At 39.2% G+C, this 18,076-nt stretch overlaps 2 protein-coding genes across 3 annotated transcripts in view; one reads left to right on the top strand and one right to left on the bottom strand.

Annotated features, from left to right (window-relative positions):
* Positions 1 to 4,475: 4,475 nt before the first annotated feature.
* On the top strand, positions 4,476 to 4,907 carry LOC125249475 (sericin-1-like). Its single transcript, XM_048161775.1, has one exon. It carries the CDS (start codon positions 4,476 to 4,478, stop codon positions 4,905 to 4,907), a length of 432 nt encoding a protein of 143 aa, XP_048017732.1.
* Positions 4,908 to 10,662: 5,755 nt separating this feature from the next.
* Positions 10,663 to 18,076, bottom strand: part of aadac (arylacetamide deacetylase) — a 45,874-nt gene continuing 38,460 nt past the window's right edge. For both annotated transcript variants that reach the window (XM_048161186.1, XM_048161185.1), the window contains exons 4-5: positions 12,239 to 12,410; positions 10,663 to 11,790 (exon numbers count right to left, since the gene is read on the bottom strand). In XM_048161186.1, the coding sequence (XP_048017143.1) occupies positions 11,170 to 11,790; positions 12,239 to 12,410 (793 nt within the window). In that variant the 3' untranslated portion in view covers positions 10,663 to 11,169. The remainder of the gene's footprint in view (positions 11,791 to 12,238; positions 12,411 to 18,076) is intronic.

Here is an 18,076-nt window from a genome sequence, read left to right as displayed (position 1 = left end):
GCCGCCGGCGAGCCCTCAGCTCCAGCCGCCGCCGGCGAGCCCTCAGCTCCAGCCGCCGCCGCCGAGCCCTCAGCTCCAGCCGCCGCCGCCGAGCCCTCAGCTCCAGCCGCCGCCGCCGAGCCCTCAGCTCCAGCCGCCGCCGCCGAGCCCTCAGCTCCAGCCGCCGCCGCCGAGCCCTCAGCTCCAGCCGCCGCCGCCGAGCCCTCAGCTCCAGCCGCCGCCGAGCCCTCAGCTCCAGCCGCCGCCGAGCCCTCAGCTCCAATATCCACCGCCGAACCAACCGCTCCATGCGCCGCCAAACCAGCTCCATGCTCCTCCACCCACATATTGACTTTATTCCTTAGACTCCTCAATATGATCATAAACCTCTCCAAGTATTTTTTGGGGGGGGCCAAGTACCCGTGGGTGGGGGACATGTGGGCGCCACACATGTGGGTGGGCCTCCGCCGTGGCAGCCCGCTGCACCTGACCCTCCATGGCAGCCCGCTGCACCTGACCCTCCATGGCAGCCCGCTGCACCTGACCCTCCATGGCAGCCCGCTGCACCTGACCCTCCATGGCAGCCCGCTGCACCTGACCCTCCATGGCAGCCTGCTGCACCTGACCCTCCATGGCTGCCCACGGCTCCAGACCCGCCATGGTTCATGGATCCGCCCTGGAGACCTCCGTTCCTGTCCGCTCCTCTCCCTGCACCTGCATGAGGTCTCCAGGGCGCCCGCCCCCCCTCCCGGTGTCTCCATCTACGGCGCGAGGTCGCGCCTACCGGGAGGGGGGAGTACTGTTATAGATCCCTTGTCTCCCTGGACTCCATTTCCCAAGTTCCTCCTGTTCTCCACACCTGCACTCACTTCCCTCGTCAGCTCCTCATCAGCACTCATCACCTGCACCTGGACTCTATTGTTAGCTCTCCTATATAATGCACTCACTCCCTGCACTCCTTGTCCGTTCTCTGTTTGTGTTAGCGTTTTGTATGGTGTTCTCTGCCTTCGTTTATATTAAAGTATTGAATGTATTGTGGAAATCCGTATCTGCCTCATCTCTACACCAGCAAACGTAACATTATTTAGTGATGGCCGATTTCAAAACACTGCTTCAGGAAGCTTCAGAGCATAATGAATCAGTGTGTCGAATCTGCAGTTCGGAGCGCCAAAGTCACGTGATTTCAGCAGTTTGGAGGTTTGACAAGCGATCCGAATCATGATTCGAAACGCTGATTCATTATGCTCCAATTCTTCCTGAAGCAGTGTTTTGAAATCAGCCATCACTATATAAGTCGTTATTTTGTTTTTTTGGTTCACCAAAAATATTTTCGTCGCTTTATAATATTAATATTGAACCACTGTACTCACATGAACTGATTTAAATATGTTTTTAGTACATTAATGGATCTTGAGAGAGAAAATGTCATTGCTGGCTATGGAGGCCTCACTGAGTCATCGGATTTCATCGAAAATATCTCAATTTGCGTTCCGAAGATTAACGAAGGTCTTACAGGTGTGGAACGGCATGAGAATGAGTAATTAATGACAGAATTTTCATTTTTGGGTGAACTAACCCTTTAATGAATGTTCTTGTAATGTTGAGAGAAAACGTTCTTAGAATAACATTCACAAAACATCTTTATAATGTTATTATTATCTGCTGAATGTTTTCATAATGTTATCATAAAACGTTCTGAGAATAACATTCATAGAACATCCTTATGATGTAATTTGTATTTAATGAATGTTCTTGTAATATAGAGAGAAAATGTTGTGAGAACAACATTCATGGAACATCCTTACCATGTTTTTTTAACTTGATGAACATTCTCATATCATTGAGAGACAACCTTCTCAGAATGTCTTTATGGTGTTATTAATATTTGCTGAATATTTTTAGAATGTTTGCATAAAATGTTGTGACAACAATTTTAATGAAACGTCCTTAGAGTGTTATTTTTTAAAGTCTAATTCAAATTTTTGTGTAGTACTTTTCATAATACACATTGATTCAAAGCAGCTTTACAGAAAATCATGATGTTATACTGTTTATAGTATCTTAAAATCTTAATGCCCTGTAGTCTCATTTAACAGATTCCCAACTCAGATAACGTTCTCTTTGGCTAACGTTTTCACAAGGTTCTCTCAAAGTTATGAACAAACTTTCTTCCAGTAACATTAATAGAACATTCAATCAAAGTTATCTGGTCTTTAAAAAAGTTCTCAAAATGTTAGCACAAAAAGTTATTTATATGTTGTTCATGGAACATATTTTTGAAATGGTTTACTTTAGTTGGATGTTCATCTAACAGTTTTTAAACGTTACTACTTTTTGATCAAGAGAATTGAAGAGAACATGCATAAGGAACAAACAATGAATGGAAGTTGTATATTAAATATGCAGGCAAGCAGGACTAATACACTAGTTTTATAAAAAGCTAATAAAAATATGTTCTTAGAATGTTTTGCTAACATTCCCATTAAGTTATGAAAACGTTATTTCTGAAAGTTTTCTGAATGTTCAAATCATAGTTTTTTTTAAAATGTTTTAAGAAAGTTTTGTCCTAACATTTACATAACTTTTAAAGAATGTTATTCAAAGTTATGGGAATGTTCCCTGCTGGAATTGAACCTAATGCATCACACTAATCACTCAGAACTTCCCAGAGACTCTTACACAATTTAGTGTACTACTACAGCACATATAAAGTCTTCCCTGTTATTTTTTTATTTATTTTTTTTTTATTTTTTTTTGTGTGTGTGTGTAATTCAAATATTTAATGCACTTTGAATCTTTCATGCTCTGGGAAAATACTCTGGAAAAATGTGTCTTAACAATCGTTAGTATGTAAGAATTCTGTTAATTTGAAATCCATGTTTATGTAAATACAAACAATAAATATAAAGAAAGCAGCACAGTAGGGTAACACTGTCACCTCACAGGATAGAATGTCCCCAGTTCGAGTCCCGGCTGAGCTAGGAGTTAGAAGATTGTCAGTTTCCTCCAGGTACAATTTCCTCCACAGTAAAAAAACAAACAAACAAACAAAAACAAAAAAAAAACATGAGGCATAGGTAAGTTGGCAATACTAAATTGTCTGTGTGTGAGCCTGGTGATGTACTGTTTTGAATGTTCAGAAAACATTAGGAAAAAAAGTTTTCATAACATTTTCAAAATGATAGAATGTAATGTTCCTTTAACATTTACATAAACAAAGAATAATACATTAAAAAAACATTAAAAAAATAAACATTTTATAACTGAATGAGAATGTTAGCAAAACATTCTAAGAACATATTTTTCAGGGACAGTACCCAACATTTTATGAAAACAATTCATCAAAGGCATCAGTAAACTATTATACAAAGTTTATTATTACACATTTGAGTGATTCTGAGAAAGTAAAGTTGATGAAAAATGAAAAAATAAAAAAATAAATAAAAAAAATCAAACCGGCTCTAAACATACCTATACAAAATTATTCAACCCCCAAAAGTCAAATTTTGTGTAGAATCTTTTATTCTTTAGAACCTCCAAATAACGCTGCCTGTAACTGCTTAGAAGCTTCTGTCACATCTCTACTGCAATCTCACCTCATTCCTCACTTGAAAAAGCTTCCAGATCACTGAATGTCTTTGGTTTCCATGTTACTTGTCATGGGTGCAGGCAGGAAGTGCACGAAGACGAAGATTTAAATAATATAGCCTTTAATCCAAGCATGTACAACAGGAGAAATCAGGAAAGCAAACATAACACACCTTAACATTGACAACTCCAGACAAAGAACACAGGGCTTAAATAGGCAGGACTGAGAAGATAATGAACTGAACAGGTGAATGTAATCAAACAATTAGACAAACTGGGAAACTGGGTCACAGGGAAACACAATGAAACATATGAACTCTGACAGTACGCCCCCCTCTGGAAAGGCACGTCCTTGTGCCATGCAAGGTCCAACTGAGGAGAGAGGGCAGGGGCTCTGGAGGTGAACGAGGAAGAGGGACAAAAACAGTCAATAAAAAACAGAACAATCCATGGGGGAGTGGAGGGTGGGAGGAGCCAAGCGGGAGCCTGGAGCAGGAGGAGCCAGATGTTGGACCAGAGACCAACCATGACGAGGCCCCAGGGTGGAGTCGAAGGTGGGAGAAGCCATGGTGGAGACTTGAGAGGTGCCACCCTGGGGACAGCCGATGGAGACACCACTGGACATGGAGACCCAGGTGGAGCTGACATGCGGAGAGCCCACACAACACTGCTGGCCCTGGAGACCGAGGTGAAGCTGCGGCGACGAGCCTCCGAGGTGTAACACGGGAACCTGAAGACTAAGGCGAAGGCAGTGGGACTGAGGACGAAGGCGGAGCCATGCGGAACCGAAGGTGCAGGTAGGACGACGTCTGACCAAGGCAGAGCCCGTGGGACGAGGGAGCCCGGTGGAGTCGTAAGGCTGAAGGTTTCCAGTGGAGCCGAGGGAGGGAGGAGCCAAGGCAGAGACGATGTGTCAACACCCAACAGACTGCGGTGGAGTGTTGGGTTCAGAGGCTGGAGGTGGAGCCAGGGGATCCTCTGGTTTAGGCGAAGCTGGTGACCTGAGGCACCAAAGCAGATTCACACACTTGGGTGCAGGAGATGAAGAGGGGCTGAAGGGTACCAGTGGAGGCGGGGCTGAGGAACTTCCAGTTAGAGGAGGCGGGAGAGGGAGGCTGGGAGGGATCACAGGAGATACTGGGCTGGACGGAACCAGCAGGGAAACAGACAGTTCAGGGCTGGACGGAACCAGCGGGGAAACAGACAGTTCAGGGCTGGACGGAACCAGCGGGGAAACAGGCAGTTCAGGGCTGGATGGAACCAGCGGGGAAACAGACAGTTCAGGGCTGGACGGAACCAGTGGGGACAGAAGAAATTACCTCCTCAAACACATTCAATAGTCCAACAGTTGTTCCAGTTACCATAGTGATCTCATCCACCGCGGTGAGGTTGTGGGCGGGGCTTTCCTCCCACCCCTCGAACTCCACTAACACTCCCTCTGCAACACACTCTGCATCTCACGCACCTAGTCAGACACATGGGTTGTGGTTCAAACTCTGGGGCGACGACTCCTCCTGTTCTCTCTTCAGGATTGGTCCCGTCCATTGCGGCAAGTTGAAGTCCATGGTCTGTGGTGGGCTCTCATCTCTCCATCGTGCATGTCGTCGGTGGCAGATGGCTGGTCTCTGGATGTGGAGTGGGAGGACTAAATAAGAAGGACTGATAAGATATTGAACTGAACAGGTGAATGTAAAACAATCAGACACACTGGGAAACACAATGAAACATATGAACTCTGACATTACCACTGCTTTCTACAAATTCCACCAAATATTTTCAATGAGATTTCAACCTAAGATTGTACAGGTCACTCAAGAACATTCTACGACTGATCCCTGAACCAAGTTTTAGTAGATTTGGATGTACAGTGGTGCTTAGAATTATTGGCACCCTTGGTAAATATGAACAAAGAAGCTTGTAAAAATAAATCTGCATTGTTAATCCTTTTGATCTTTTATTTAAAGAAATAAAAGAAGTAAAATAATTGAAAATTTAGGGAAAATCTCTTTATGAAATAATTGTTTTTCTCCAAAACACAGCCACAATTATTGCCACCCTTTTATTCAATATTTTTTGCAACCTCCTTTTGCCAAGATAGCAGAATCTCTCCAGATCCTTCAGATTCCCAGCTCCATGTTGGTTCTTCTTCTCTTCAGTTCACTCCACTCATTTTCTTTAGGGTTCAGGTCAGGGAACTGGGACGACCATGGCAGAAGCTTTATTTTGTGCTCAGTGACACATTTTTGTGTTGGTTTTGATCTTTGTTTTGGATCATTGTCCTGATGGAAGATCAACCATGGCCCATTATAGGATTTCTAGCAGAAGCATTTGGGTTTTGATTTTTATCTGTTAGTATTTGATAGAATCCACAATGCTATGTATCTGAAGAAGATGTCCATGACCTCCAGCGGAAAAATAGGCCCACAACATTAAAGATCCAGCAATATATTTAACCGTAGGCATGGGGTACTTTTTATCCCTGTGTGCACCAAACCCATCTGCCAAAAAAGCTCTTATTTTTAGTTTCATCTGACCATAGAAGCTGGTCACTTTTGAAGTTCCAGTCTTGTCTGACAGCTGAATATGCTGGAGATTGTTTCTGGATGAGAGCAGAGGATTTTTCTTGAAACCCTCCAAAAAAACAACTTGTGATGATGTAGGTTATGTTTGATAATTTTTTTAGGCTTTCTGAGACTCAAGACTCAACTAATCTCTGCAATTCTCCAGCTGTGATCCTCAGAGAGTCTTTGGCCACTCAAACTGTCTTCCTCACCACGCATTAGGACTATATAGACACATGTCCTCTTCCAGGCAGATTTTTAACATCTTTAGTTGATTGAAACTTCTTAATTATTGGGTAACACTTTAAAATAACATTTAGTTATAAGTCACTTATAAATTATTAGTTAATGATGAACGAATCATTTACAAAACATGGCTATACATTCATAAATGATCAATAAGTGATATGTTAACATTTTATGAATGTTTTATTAATTCAGTTATGAGACACTTATAAATTATTTGTTATTGATGAGCAAAATTATGTGAGCACCTGATGTGAGCTTCAGTGGAAGGTAAAACCGGTTCAGAGGTTCACTTAACAAATAATTTATAAATGACTTATAACTGAATAAATAAAACATTCATAAAATATTAGTATATAATTTATTAATCATTTATGAATGTATATTCATGTTTCGTAAATGATTCGTTAATCATTACTAATAATTCATAAATGACTTATGACTGAATGTTATTATAAAGTGTTGCCAATTATTGCCCTGATAGTGGAAATGGGGATTTCCAATGCTTTAGATATTTTCTTACAGCCACTTTCTATTTTGTGAAGCTCAACAATCTTTGCTGCACATCAGAACTATATTCTTTGGGTTTACTCATTGTGATTAATGATTACAGGAATTTGGTCTTTGTGTTTCCTCATGTTTATAATCCTGTGGAACAGGACGTCATGGCTGGACAATTTCATGTTTCATGTTTATAAAAAAAAAAAAAAAAAAAAAAAAGGGAATATGAATGGGATATATATATATATATATATATATATATATATATATATATATATATATATATATTTATACAACAGTTCTGTCTGGTTCTCGAATCTGACTGGCTGATAGCCATGCGATATTTCAGTGATAACAGCACTCCTACTGCCTTTTCACCGTTTGTATCACTCCGCTTGAAGTGACCGTCATGGCGGCCGATCAAATCAACCGTAATTTTTACAAATACTACTTCTTGTACCACGAACTGTAGTTTTAATAGTTTTTTAGGCGAGAATGTAGTTGTTTAGACCTGAAATATGTGACTCATATTTAATAACAGCGCCTATTTTACCATTTGTTTTGACGTTTTCGGAGATGCGAGCTCGAGTGGGTCAGCGGCCGTTCAGTGCTTCTGTAACCGCCGAGAACAGCTTCATCTCGGCCAATGCCTCGGGGATTTGCCGCTGGCTCTTATAGTGGTTAAACATGAGACATAATTCAATTTGAGTACATAGAACGGGCAATCTTTGGTCTTATTAATCTATTATTTGTTCCAGAGCAAGTCGAATTGTGCTATATTAAATTTGATAATAATAAACGTTACATTACATCCTTATATAGCACATTGGCTACAACTAGACGGGACATATCAGACTCTTCTCCGCTCTTCAAATACGTAAAACATTAAACTTTATAAACATATGTATTTTTGAGTAAAGAAAACGCTTTACAATTTTTTTTCAACAGATCTTTATTTACCTTTGCATTGCACAGAGGAGATGTCCAAACTGCGTGCGCACTTTATTCAGGAGGTGAGGCAGATTAATGAGGTTTGATTGACAGTTTGAGGATCCAATGGAGTTAGGAGGTTTTGTCACAAGCTCTTTAAAATCCTTTTCATTCGTTAAATATTTGTAAAACCCACATACAAGCGTAAATGGTGACCTAATGTTTTACTAGTGCTTTATGTTTGACTGAACTGTACATTTGTGCTTATTTGTTGTTCTAAATATTATTGTTAATAAATATGATTTTATATAAAGATGTCCATTAAGTAATATGGATTGAGTGAACATTACATTAATACGCCATTAGATGGCGGCAACACTTTACAGGAGAATGAGTCAGTGAAGCACAAGAGACTTTTAAATTGAAAGGAACTTTTGCAAAAGGAAGTTGTTTTAGCGCTGTGGTGTAATGGATGTTACGGAAAAGGACAAATACAAAGATCGCTTTCCTCAGCGGACATTCAAACGGACTTGTATAAAGGATATAATATTATAGACATCGACTTGAAGAATGAATGTAATGCAATATACCAGACACAGGTAATAGCCTACTCTCTCTCTCTCTCTCTCTCTCGCTCTCGCTCTCTCTAATACTGTACAAAATTCAATGTGTTTCAATGAAGCGACTCAACGTTCCTTCGTTACTAGTTCTAAAGTGACGTTTTAGAGTTAGTAACGGAGGCTTGGTTCAACTGACAACTTGAGTTTTGAAACGTTCCTTCGTTACTAGTTCTGAAGTGACGTTTTAGAATTAGTAACGGAGGCTTGGTCCAACTGTCAAATTGAGATTTGAATCCGTGGCGGAAGGAAGTAGTGCTGCACAAAAGAGGGTTTTAAAGACACTCCGTTGTTGTTCTTATTTATTTACACACTCGTGCCGTCGAACTGTTGTATAAACGCAATATCACACTCGTAGCCGTGCGATATGGCTGTATATCAGCACGCTGTGATTACCTGCGGCCTCGTGCCTACGGACGAATCACAGCGTGCTGATATACAGCCATATCGCACGGCTACTCGTGTGATATTGCTCATATATATATATATATATATATATATATATATATATATATATATATATATATATATTTTTTTTTTTTTTTTTTTTTTGGTTATAATTTTATGAATTAAAGATCAAAAGATCAAAAGGATAAAAAAATGCAGATTTATTTTTACAGTCATCTTTGATCATATTTACCAAGGGTGCCAATAGTTTTGAGCTCAACCGTACACTTTGTGACGGCTGTCCGGCAGGAAAGTCCACTGATCACCAAACTTCAGTCTCTGCACCGAAGGCATCACCATCTTTGCCAAAATGGCTTAATACTTCAAAGAATTCATGATGTCCTTCATACAGTCAAGCTTTCTACTTGCTGCAACAGCAAAGAACCCCCATAACAAGACTAGGCCACCTCCATGTTTGACCAAGGAGATGGTGTTCTTTTGCTCATAAGCTTTGCAGCTTTCCTGAAACAGGCTCTTGACCAAGAAGAACATAAAGGGCTGACTTGAATATGCTTAAATTCATTTGGATATACCTGTGGAAGAATTTTTTATGGAGGGATGTGACCAAACTGGAACATTTTGGACCCATGGATCAGCAGTACGTCTGGTGCAAAAAAGGCAAAGCTTATGAGCAAGAAGAACACCATCTCCATTGTCAAACATGGAGATGGTCCAGCCTTGTTATGTTTAGAGTCAGTTTGATTTTTTTTTTTCCTTTCTTTTTTTCATCAACTTTACATTCTTGGAATCACTCAATGTGTATTAACAAACTTGTTATAATAGTTTACTGATGGCTTTGATGAATTGTATATTATATATATATATACATATATATATATATATATATATATATATATATATATATATATATATATATATATATATATATATATATATATATATGTGTGTGTGGGATATTTGAGATTGGTCTTGATAAGGGCTCTGATGACTGGCACCTTAAAAGTTATAGGATATTTCCTAAAGAAAGTGAAGAGCTAATAATGTTGGGAAAGGTTTCCGAAATTATAGGTAACACCTATTTCAATAGCTTAGCTGGGTATAGGAACAAGCATACATGTAGTTGATGCTTTTTGGTTTTGTAAACTCTTCTTGTTGCATAGCATCAAATGACTGAAGTTGTTTGTAGGCGACACTAAGAACACATTCTTGTGAGATGCTATGGTTCATGGTAGCATAATTCTGATTTGTTTTTAAGCATTTTCTCTCACTGCATGATTTCTCAGACTGTGTTTCTCTCTCTAAAGAGGAAATGGAAAATTTTGAGTGGTGCTGAAGCCGAGTGATTACAGAACACTTTGAGTGGGCAAAGGGAAATTTATGTTGCTCCACTCCACTGAGCCACACTGTTCCAGGCCAGCTTTCAGAATGTGTTGATTTGTGACACACAAAGCTTGATTATTATTATTATTATTATTATTATTATTATTAGTTTTTTGGAACTATTTTCATTGGTGGAGAAGAAATTTACAAACTATCTGGCCTTTCTGCAACTGACAAATTTAAGTACAGCATTTAAGTACAGCAGCTGATTCACCTTTCATACTTAGTGAGGCACTTTAATTTGTTTTGTGAGAGCAAAAAGAGTTGTTGATTCAAGCCATGGTGTCATGAAAATTGTCAGTTCTCAGAAGCAAATTACTTGTTCCTACTGAAGATTTTATCTTACTTCAATCTTTTTACCTGACAGAAAAGTAATATAAAAGTCCATCACAGCTCTTTAAAGTCAATCTTCTCACAATTTTTTAAAGATAAGAATTCAAAGAACCAGGAACTTCATTAGACAGTTTACTGCATATCAAACCAAACCTGTCAAAATGTCAAGCAGTCAGTGAAAATTGCAAAAGATTTAGAGAAATAATAATAGTAATAATAATAATAATAATAAAAATAAATAAAATAAAATAATATTAGTGTCATGTTAGAGTCAACTGGCAAAAGAAGATTGATCAACTAAAACTGTTAATGTGTTGAACAACTTCATTAGTAACATATACATAGTTAAGGGATAGCAATGGATACATATAACCAACACTCTTCATTTATGATTGACCTTTAAAAACAATATAGTCCAGTGTTTCTTAAGACCAGATTTGGTCATAATAGGAATGCCTGTACCATAATGGATTAATACAATCAAAAGTGTGCCCTTTTTAAGATAAAAAGTGGTGCACTGTAAACAACAGAAAAAACAAAAAAATAAATGTAAAAAAAAAAAAGAAATTATATAACCCAGTCAACCAAAACCAATGCATAAAGCACTGTTGCATTCTACATTAATCTTATAGATTTTGCTTAAGCCATGTTACATAGTTGTCCATCATCCTGTGCCCAATATCAAAGTCTGTGGGCCACATAGTTAACATTAGTGCACCGTGAAATCCACTGGGGTAATGTTCATGTGTGACATCAACTCCAGCATTACGCAAACGTGTGACATACATCAAACCATCATCTCGCAGTACATCATACTCGCAGGTCAACACATAGGCCTTAGGCAGTAAACGCAACGTTGTGTCTGGCACTAGCAATGGCGATGCTCGTGGATCTGCAAGCAAATGATGGGGACCAATAGAGTGCACTGGACTTTTTCCAGTGACCACAGGTGGAGCACTGTAATTGTAAGTCTGGCGATAAGAATCAGGTAAGTATGAACTCCAATTGACAAATTTAAGCAGAGCAGCTGATTCATGGTTATTATGTCTGTTTGCCATCATGGCTCTGAAAAATGATTTGTCACTGGTGAAATACTCGCTCCAAAACCTCACCATCAGTGTGCGAGGCAGTATAGGCATGTATTGGTTCTGCTGATAGGAGGGAGTGTTAAGATCCAAGGCTTGCAGGACAGGGTAGATTAGAGCCTGGGCCTTTAGCTGGACATGCTGTTGTGGGTCCTTCTGCAACTGAGTATACATAAATATATACATATTGAACAGTTTATATATTCCTCTGTAAAAATTCAACTCAGTGAAATAAAACAACTTCAGTTAAATGTCTAAAGTTTAAAAGTAAAATCAAAGTGTTGCAAAAGTTGCAAACTGTTGTGTTAAGTTAACTGTTTTTTTTTTTCAAGCAGTTCTGCTGAAGAAAGCTGAACATTTCAAAACTCTTAAAATCATTTAGAAAAGAAGTAATTATTGTGACAAGTTAAATGAATGAAAAAAAAAAAAAAACCTAATGATGAAAAAATATATAGTGTAGGTAACATGCTACTAATTAGTATAAGGCACAACATTTGCAGAATAATGAATTGATTACTGTATGTTTCATCTGTCAGAGTCCTATAAAAAGTATTATACTAAAAATTGTAAATCCTACTCTAGTCCTTCAAGCAATTTTTTTAGATCTTACCTGCTGAGCCACTGCAGCTGCAAGGTTGCCTCCTGCACTGTCTCCAGACACAGCAATCCGCTCTGGATTAATATGGTAGACCTTCAGCACCTCAACACGAAGAAAGTACTTCACCACACGATACACATCCTCAAACTGGACAGGAAAATGATAAGCTGGGGCCAAACGATACCTGCACAGAGCAAATTATGCTGGTATTGTTATTCTTAATTCTATTTTTCTGTCAGAATAAAACAATTCTTCAAATATATATTGACCTAAGCAATATCACTCAAGTAGGAGTGATGTTATGGATAGCATGGCTGTCCATAGTCACCACAAACTACATATGTTGCAGTTTTAATGTATTTTAATAAAATGTTAAAAAGGAAAAAAAAAAAGTAGCATCCCATCTGTAATAGTGTCTGCGCTTCCTGTAGTGGCAGCTGAGGTCACTAAGCTTGATCTGTGTTTATTGTTGGTTTGCAAGCTCCAATAGACTTCTCACTTCTTGCAAAACAAACCTTAGGAAATGTCTCTGTTACGTCTGGAATCTTAGTAACCTGAATCGGGAACGAGATCGGTTTCTGACGCTATGGAAACATCCCTAGGTGTGACAATGGTCTAAAGCAGTGTTTCTCAACTGGAGGGTCGCGACCCAAAAGTTGGTCGCAAGACCGTTTTGAGTGGGTCACGGAGTGTGCAGTCAAGGAAACAAGGTGTTTTTTTCTTTTTTTTCTGAATCAAGACTTTTATTTTGAAAGATGTGAATGAAAGTGGTCGACTCCTGTCAGATGCAGTTTAGGTAAAGAGTGCCTTTGAAAAACGCATTGTCCTTATTCAGTATCTGAGGTCAGATGAGATGTTGTCAGGCTAAATGTCTGTTATTATTCTTATTTTCATAACTTGTTACGAAATAAAAAGTCTCTCACCTCAGAAAAACACACTTTCCTGTCCTGTCAGATGTTGAACTGCTCGTAACACAACACTCTTTAATTACACATGAAAATGCGGCGGCGGGCGCTGTAAATCACTTCACTATGAAGAGCAAAATAAATAAGCATGCAACGTCGTTGTTACATTGTCAAATAGTAAGTCGTGAGATTGCCAAAAAGAACCAATAAATTACATTGTTTGTACTTTGTGTGTTAGCTAAGAAGGATTTGCATGCAGGTATGATGTTCATTCTATTCATAAGGATCAGTGTCCATATGTTTCAATAATAGTTCATATTAGTATTGTGTATTTACTATGGTAACTGTTGTTCCCGTAACACCAAAATTTCAAATAATTTGAGACCTAGCATTGGTTCTGGGAGCATTAGCAGAAGCCCAATTTGAGTCTCAGAAAAAAAAGTTGACTCTTAAAGTGGCTCTTGTACTAGCATTGACTTCAATCAAGAAAGTTTAGTTTAGTTTTATTTAAAGTTTGACAAGGCAGGATATTGCAGCACAAAACCCTGAAGTCTGTCAAACAAAACACACAATCGAAACAACCTCATGTACCTGGATTAAAACAAATAATAAAAAAAAAAAAAACAGATAAAATGAAATAATTTTTAGAAATTCCTCCTGAGGAACACCAGCTGGAAATCTAGCTGGAAAGTATTAGTTCTGGCAGGCCACGTAGGCATAGCTCATCAGCTGACTATCAGCTGTCCAATCTCTCCAATCACAATGATTCTCCTATCACGGTACACGTAAATATAAGTGGCACTATTACGCATTTCCAGCTTAGCCAGCTCGCAACCAACTCTTCCTCCCACCCTCCATGAAATCAGTAGGCTATTCCTATTTCATATAGCTGTATGTTCTGCACTCTCTCTCTCTGTTTCAGATCACTGAATCAAGATAAGCCTTCCAAGCAGCCCTCGAACGTTGTCTCATTCACCATCTCTATTCATATCTTTCATTGCATTATTTGAATAGTAATTGTTTCAATGTTATGCTGATGGTTCCGGGGGGTTATTACAGGCCCAGATAATCTTTATTATTGTAAAGCTGAACCCCCATATGGAACCATACCACCAAACCAAATGTTGTATATTAATAACAATAAATATGTTTCATTGTCAAAGTGGTCCTGACTGAATTAAATAAGAGTTAGACACACAGGAGCCCCACTTCACCTTTTGCTCTCTGTTACTCAGATAGCTCCTTACAGTGAGCCAAAGGGGTCATCTGACATTCATGTCAGCTAAAACATGAAGCATTTTACAATGATCAATAGTGTTAAAAGCTTGAGTAAAATCAACAAAAACAGCATGAATATCCAATTTAGGGTTGCTGTTGAGTGCTTTGTGCCAGTCTTGCAAAATTTGAATCAAAGCAGTGTCAGCAGATCTGTTCGCCATAAAGCCATGTTACCTCCAGAATAGCATCTCTGAGGATTCCTTTATACATTTTTTCCAAAACAGCTGAGTAAAGAAATTTGGCGGTAATCTGCTGGAAAACTGGGCTTTGCTTTTTTAGGAACAACCTTAACTATAGCCTCCTTCCATTGTTTTGGAAAAATATTATGTTGCATGCATGAATGGAAGATATCACATAACACTGGCGCCAATTCCTCGAGAAAAGTTTTAAAGACCCAGTTCACTTTGTGGAGTCTAGCCTTAACTTGTCCAATACTCAGAGGTGGTATACTCTAGTAGGACAACTTACAGGTAACTTCTTCCTCAGACAGAGAAGTGTGACTCGCATAATCCCACAAGGAAGCAAAGTGCATGGTCAAGATGTCACACTCATGTTGCATGATGTTCTGATGATCCTGAGACACCACATCACTCTTATCTCCTTCCATGCCCATTAGTGCCTTCACAGACTTAAACCATTGTTTAGGCTTAGTGCCTCACAGTTCCTCCACCTCATGCTTATACTATTGTTTCTTTGTGTCCTTACTTTTTGGCAATGATTGATTTTAAATTCCTATAACAGGTTTTATTGCCTGAACAAAATCACACTGTCTATCTTTTATCAGATCTTTAATTTGTACAGTCATCCACGGCTTATTGTTTGTGATAGAAATTTTTTTAAACAGAACTATTTTATCCAAGACAGACCAGATAGTAAAGTGAAGGCACTAACCTTAGCCTCAGGGTCCATATCCTCATGAGTATGAAAAAAATCAGTAGTATTCATGAGAAGGCCCAGTTGCCTATTTGTTTCAGAGGTATGTTTTCTACAAAAAATTGCTTGATAGGCTTGGTAGGCCAATTTTCAGCCTTTAGCAAGATAGTCTTATGGTCAGAAGAGCCAACAGGAGGCAAATGCTCTGGTGACTCATACATGGATGAAATGTTAGTAAAGATTGGGTTTAATTGACTGGCCTTCCTTGTTGCTCCAGCCACAATCTTTTTCAGACCATGTCTGCTGCAGATGGTTTCGGACTTGTACTTATTTTTATCAACAAGTATGATGATTGCGGCCTGCTGATGGTTGCATTTAATATTTCTAAGGCAACAATCCAGGTACTGAGTGATTAGTATGTCAGTCAAATCTGAGAGATGCTGTTAGACATACAAAGCAACACCTCCTCCCCCACTACCCTCACAATCCAGCCAATGTACTCTGTATCCAGGAAAAGTTACCTGAATCTGAAATGTCAGCATTTAGCCAGATCTCTGATGCAGCAATAACTGCTGAGTTATAATTCACTGCTATACTATGCAGCTCATTGCATTTGTAGTGTAAAGAATGCACATTGGAAAGGAGATAACCAAGCATAGATGGCATTGATTTATGTTCTTTAGTCCTGATACAAATTAAGTTCTTAGGATGGTAGACAGTCTTTGCTCAGTCAGCTGTCTTTTTATGTCCACTGTAGTTCTACAGAAAGTAGGGAAATTTCAAACAACTGTACCTGTACCTACCTAACTAACTGCAAATGTAATTTTTCCCAGTTTTCTTGCCCCTCGTGCAAGATCCAAGTTGTAGAATCCCATTTTGCTGCAGTATGGTCTCAACTTCAGGAACCAAAAGGGAATCAATATCTTTTCAGACTTCTTAAAAAGTTACAATTACTCATATCCAAGTAAAGCCATCACTAACAAGGAGAAAGACAGAATAAGTTACTTGTATGGTTGCAGTGGAGATTACAGTTCATCCAGCTGTAGACAAGTAGGCCTCATTTCCTAGAATCCATCCAAAATCTCCTAGAAATAATTCCATCCACATGTCAGAGTTCCCAATTTAGGCATGAAGTCACATCAATAGATGATCTGTTCATACATTTCCATACTAAGTTAACATTGTTTAAAAATTGTCTAAAAAGCTAAAAAAATAAAGGTTGAGCAGCTCAAATTCACGTGGTTGCCCTGCAAACCACCACTCAGTGAATGTGATAGCATCAAGTAGGAGACTTGCAGGCCAAGTAAACAAGCATAGACTATACATAACAGGTGCAGACTTTCTTACTCTTGTGTTGCATGAGGCAGAAGGAAGAAAGCCTGCAAGACCAGTGGCTGAACAGCCATAGAAGAAACTTTTGGAACAGTACACTTGGTGTGCAGTACAGCTCTACATCACCTGGACAAAGTCTAAGCAGGAAGAGGCTATATGTCCAGGCCAGTGGCGTAAGTCCTTTCAGTTTCTGGTCTGCTTCGGTGGCCGCAATAGAGGGGACACGGTCACCAAGCAGCAGTGATCTCGCATTGGATCACTGTTGCAATCTACCTCTCCTAAGATGCTGCAGAATGGGTTTGACTCTGCAGAATGGGTTCCACTAGGGGTGTTGCATCTTCCAAAGCTCATGCTAGGGATTCATCCTTGCAAGATGTTTGTGCTGTGGCAGGATGGTTATCTCCACACACATTCATCAGGTTTTATAGACTGGACACAGATTAAACTCCAGGGTCTCTGGTTCTTCATTGTAAAATCCAGTCTCAGTCTGGGCCACAACTGCCTGGGCAGAGACATGACAAGACATGACGCCATTCATTTTAACCAATAAAAAACTGATTGCAACTTTCAGACATGACTCAGACATTATTTTGATAGTTAATTTAAGGTGGTTTGTATGGTTATTTTAGTGACAAATGTCGAGAGAGCATCAATGTGCCTGAGCACAAATCTCTCAGCTCCACTTAAGGCTGGGTTATTTGGGAAGCAATGATATCTTTCCCTCACAACCAAAAACACACTTCTTTGTTGACATTGTTGATTTTGTGGTCTAAAAACAAAATGGTAAATCTTTCTCTAGCAAGTCCTGTGCTGTCCTCCACTGCAGACAACTTTGATGGGCGTTCTCTTGCTCTCTCACTCTAGTTGATGTGTGTGCGCGCTCTTCCGGGAGAAGTCCACATACAAGGAATTCTGCCCTTTTTATACAGGGCCATGCTCGGCCCATGTTCTGATTGGTTAACACATAGATTAAACAAAACTTTCCAATATGTCCTTCATATCTGCACATCAATTATCATATTGCAAGAAAGTATTTCAAGTCAGGGACAAAGTGACCCAGGAATGTCACATAACAGCATATTCATAAATTATTATCCTTCTATAGTCCTTAGGACCCCTCCATAGTTGTTTCATCTCCCACCTTGCTGCGCCAGTCCCAGTCCTACAGAGAAAGAGGAAGACAGAGGAAACACACACACACACATCTTGTTTGTATTAAAATATGAGTTTATACATGAGAGAGATCTCCTTGACCTATGTGACCTTAGGCACTTAGATCACCTAACAGTATGACAGTTTGGGTGAACGTGCAGAAAAGGACTTGTATCACTTCTAGCTGGAACATGGGAGTCAAAACAACTTAAATCATGTACACACTATTCTATATTTATTTTGAACACTCACTAATCAATCCATAAAAGAAAAATACTGAAAATATTGATTATTCGATATGGATTAAAAT

This window comes from Megalobrama amblycephala, linkage group LG16 (genome assembly GCF_018812025.1).
Source record: "Megalobrama amblycephala isolate DHTTF-2021 linkage group LG16, ASM1881202v1, whole genome shotgun sequence".
Taxonomy (NCBI): Eukaryota; Metazoa; Chordata; class Actinopteri; order Cypriniformes; family Xenocyprididae; genus Megalobrama; species Megalobrama amblycephala.
Note: the sequence above shows the minus strand (reverse complement) of the source record. Positions and strands in the feature narration are given on the sequence as shown.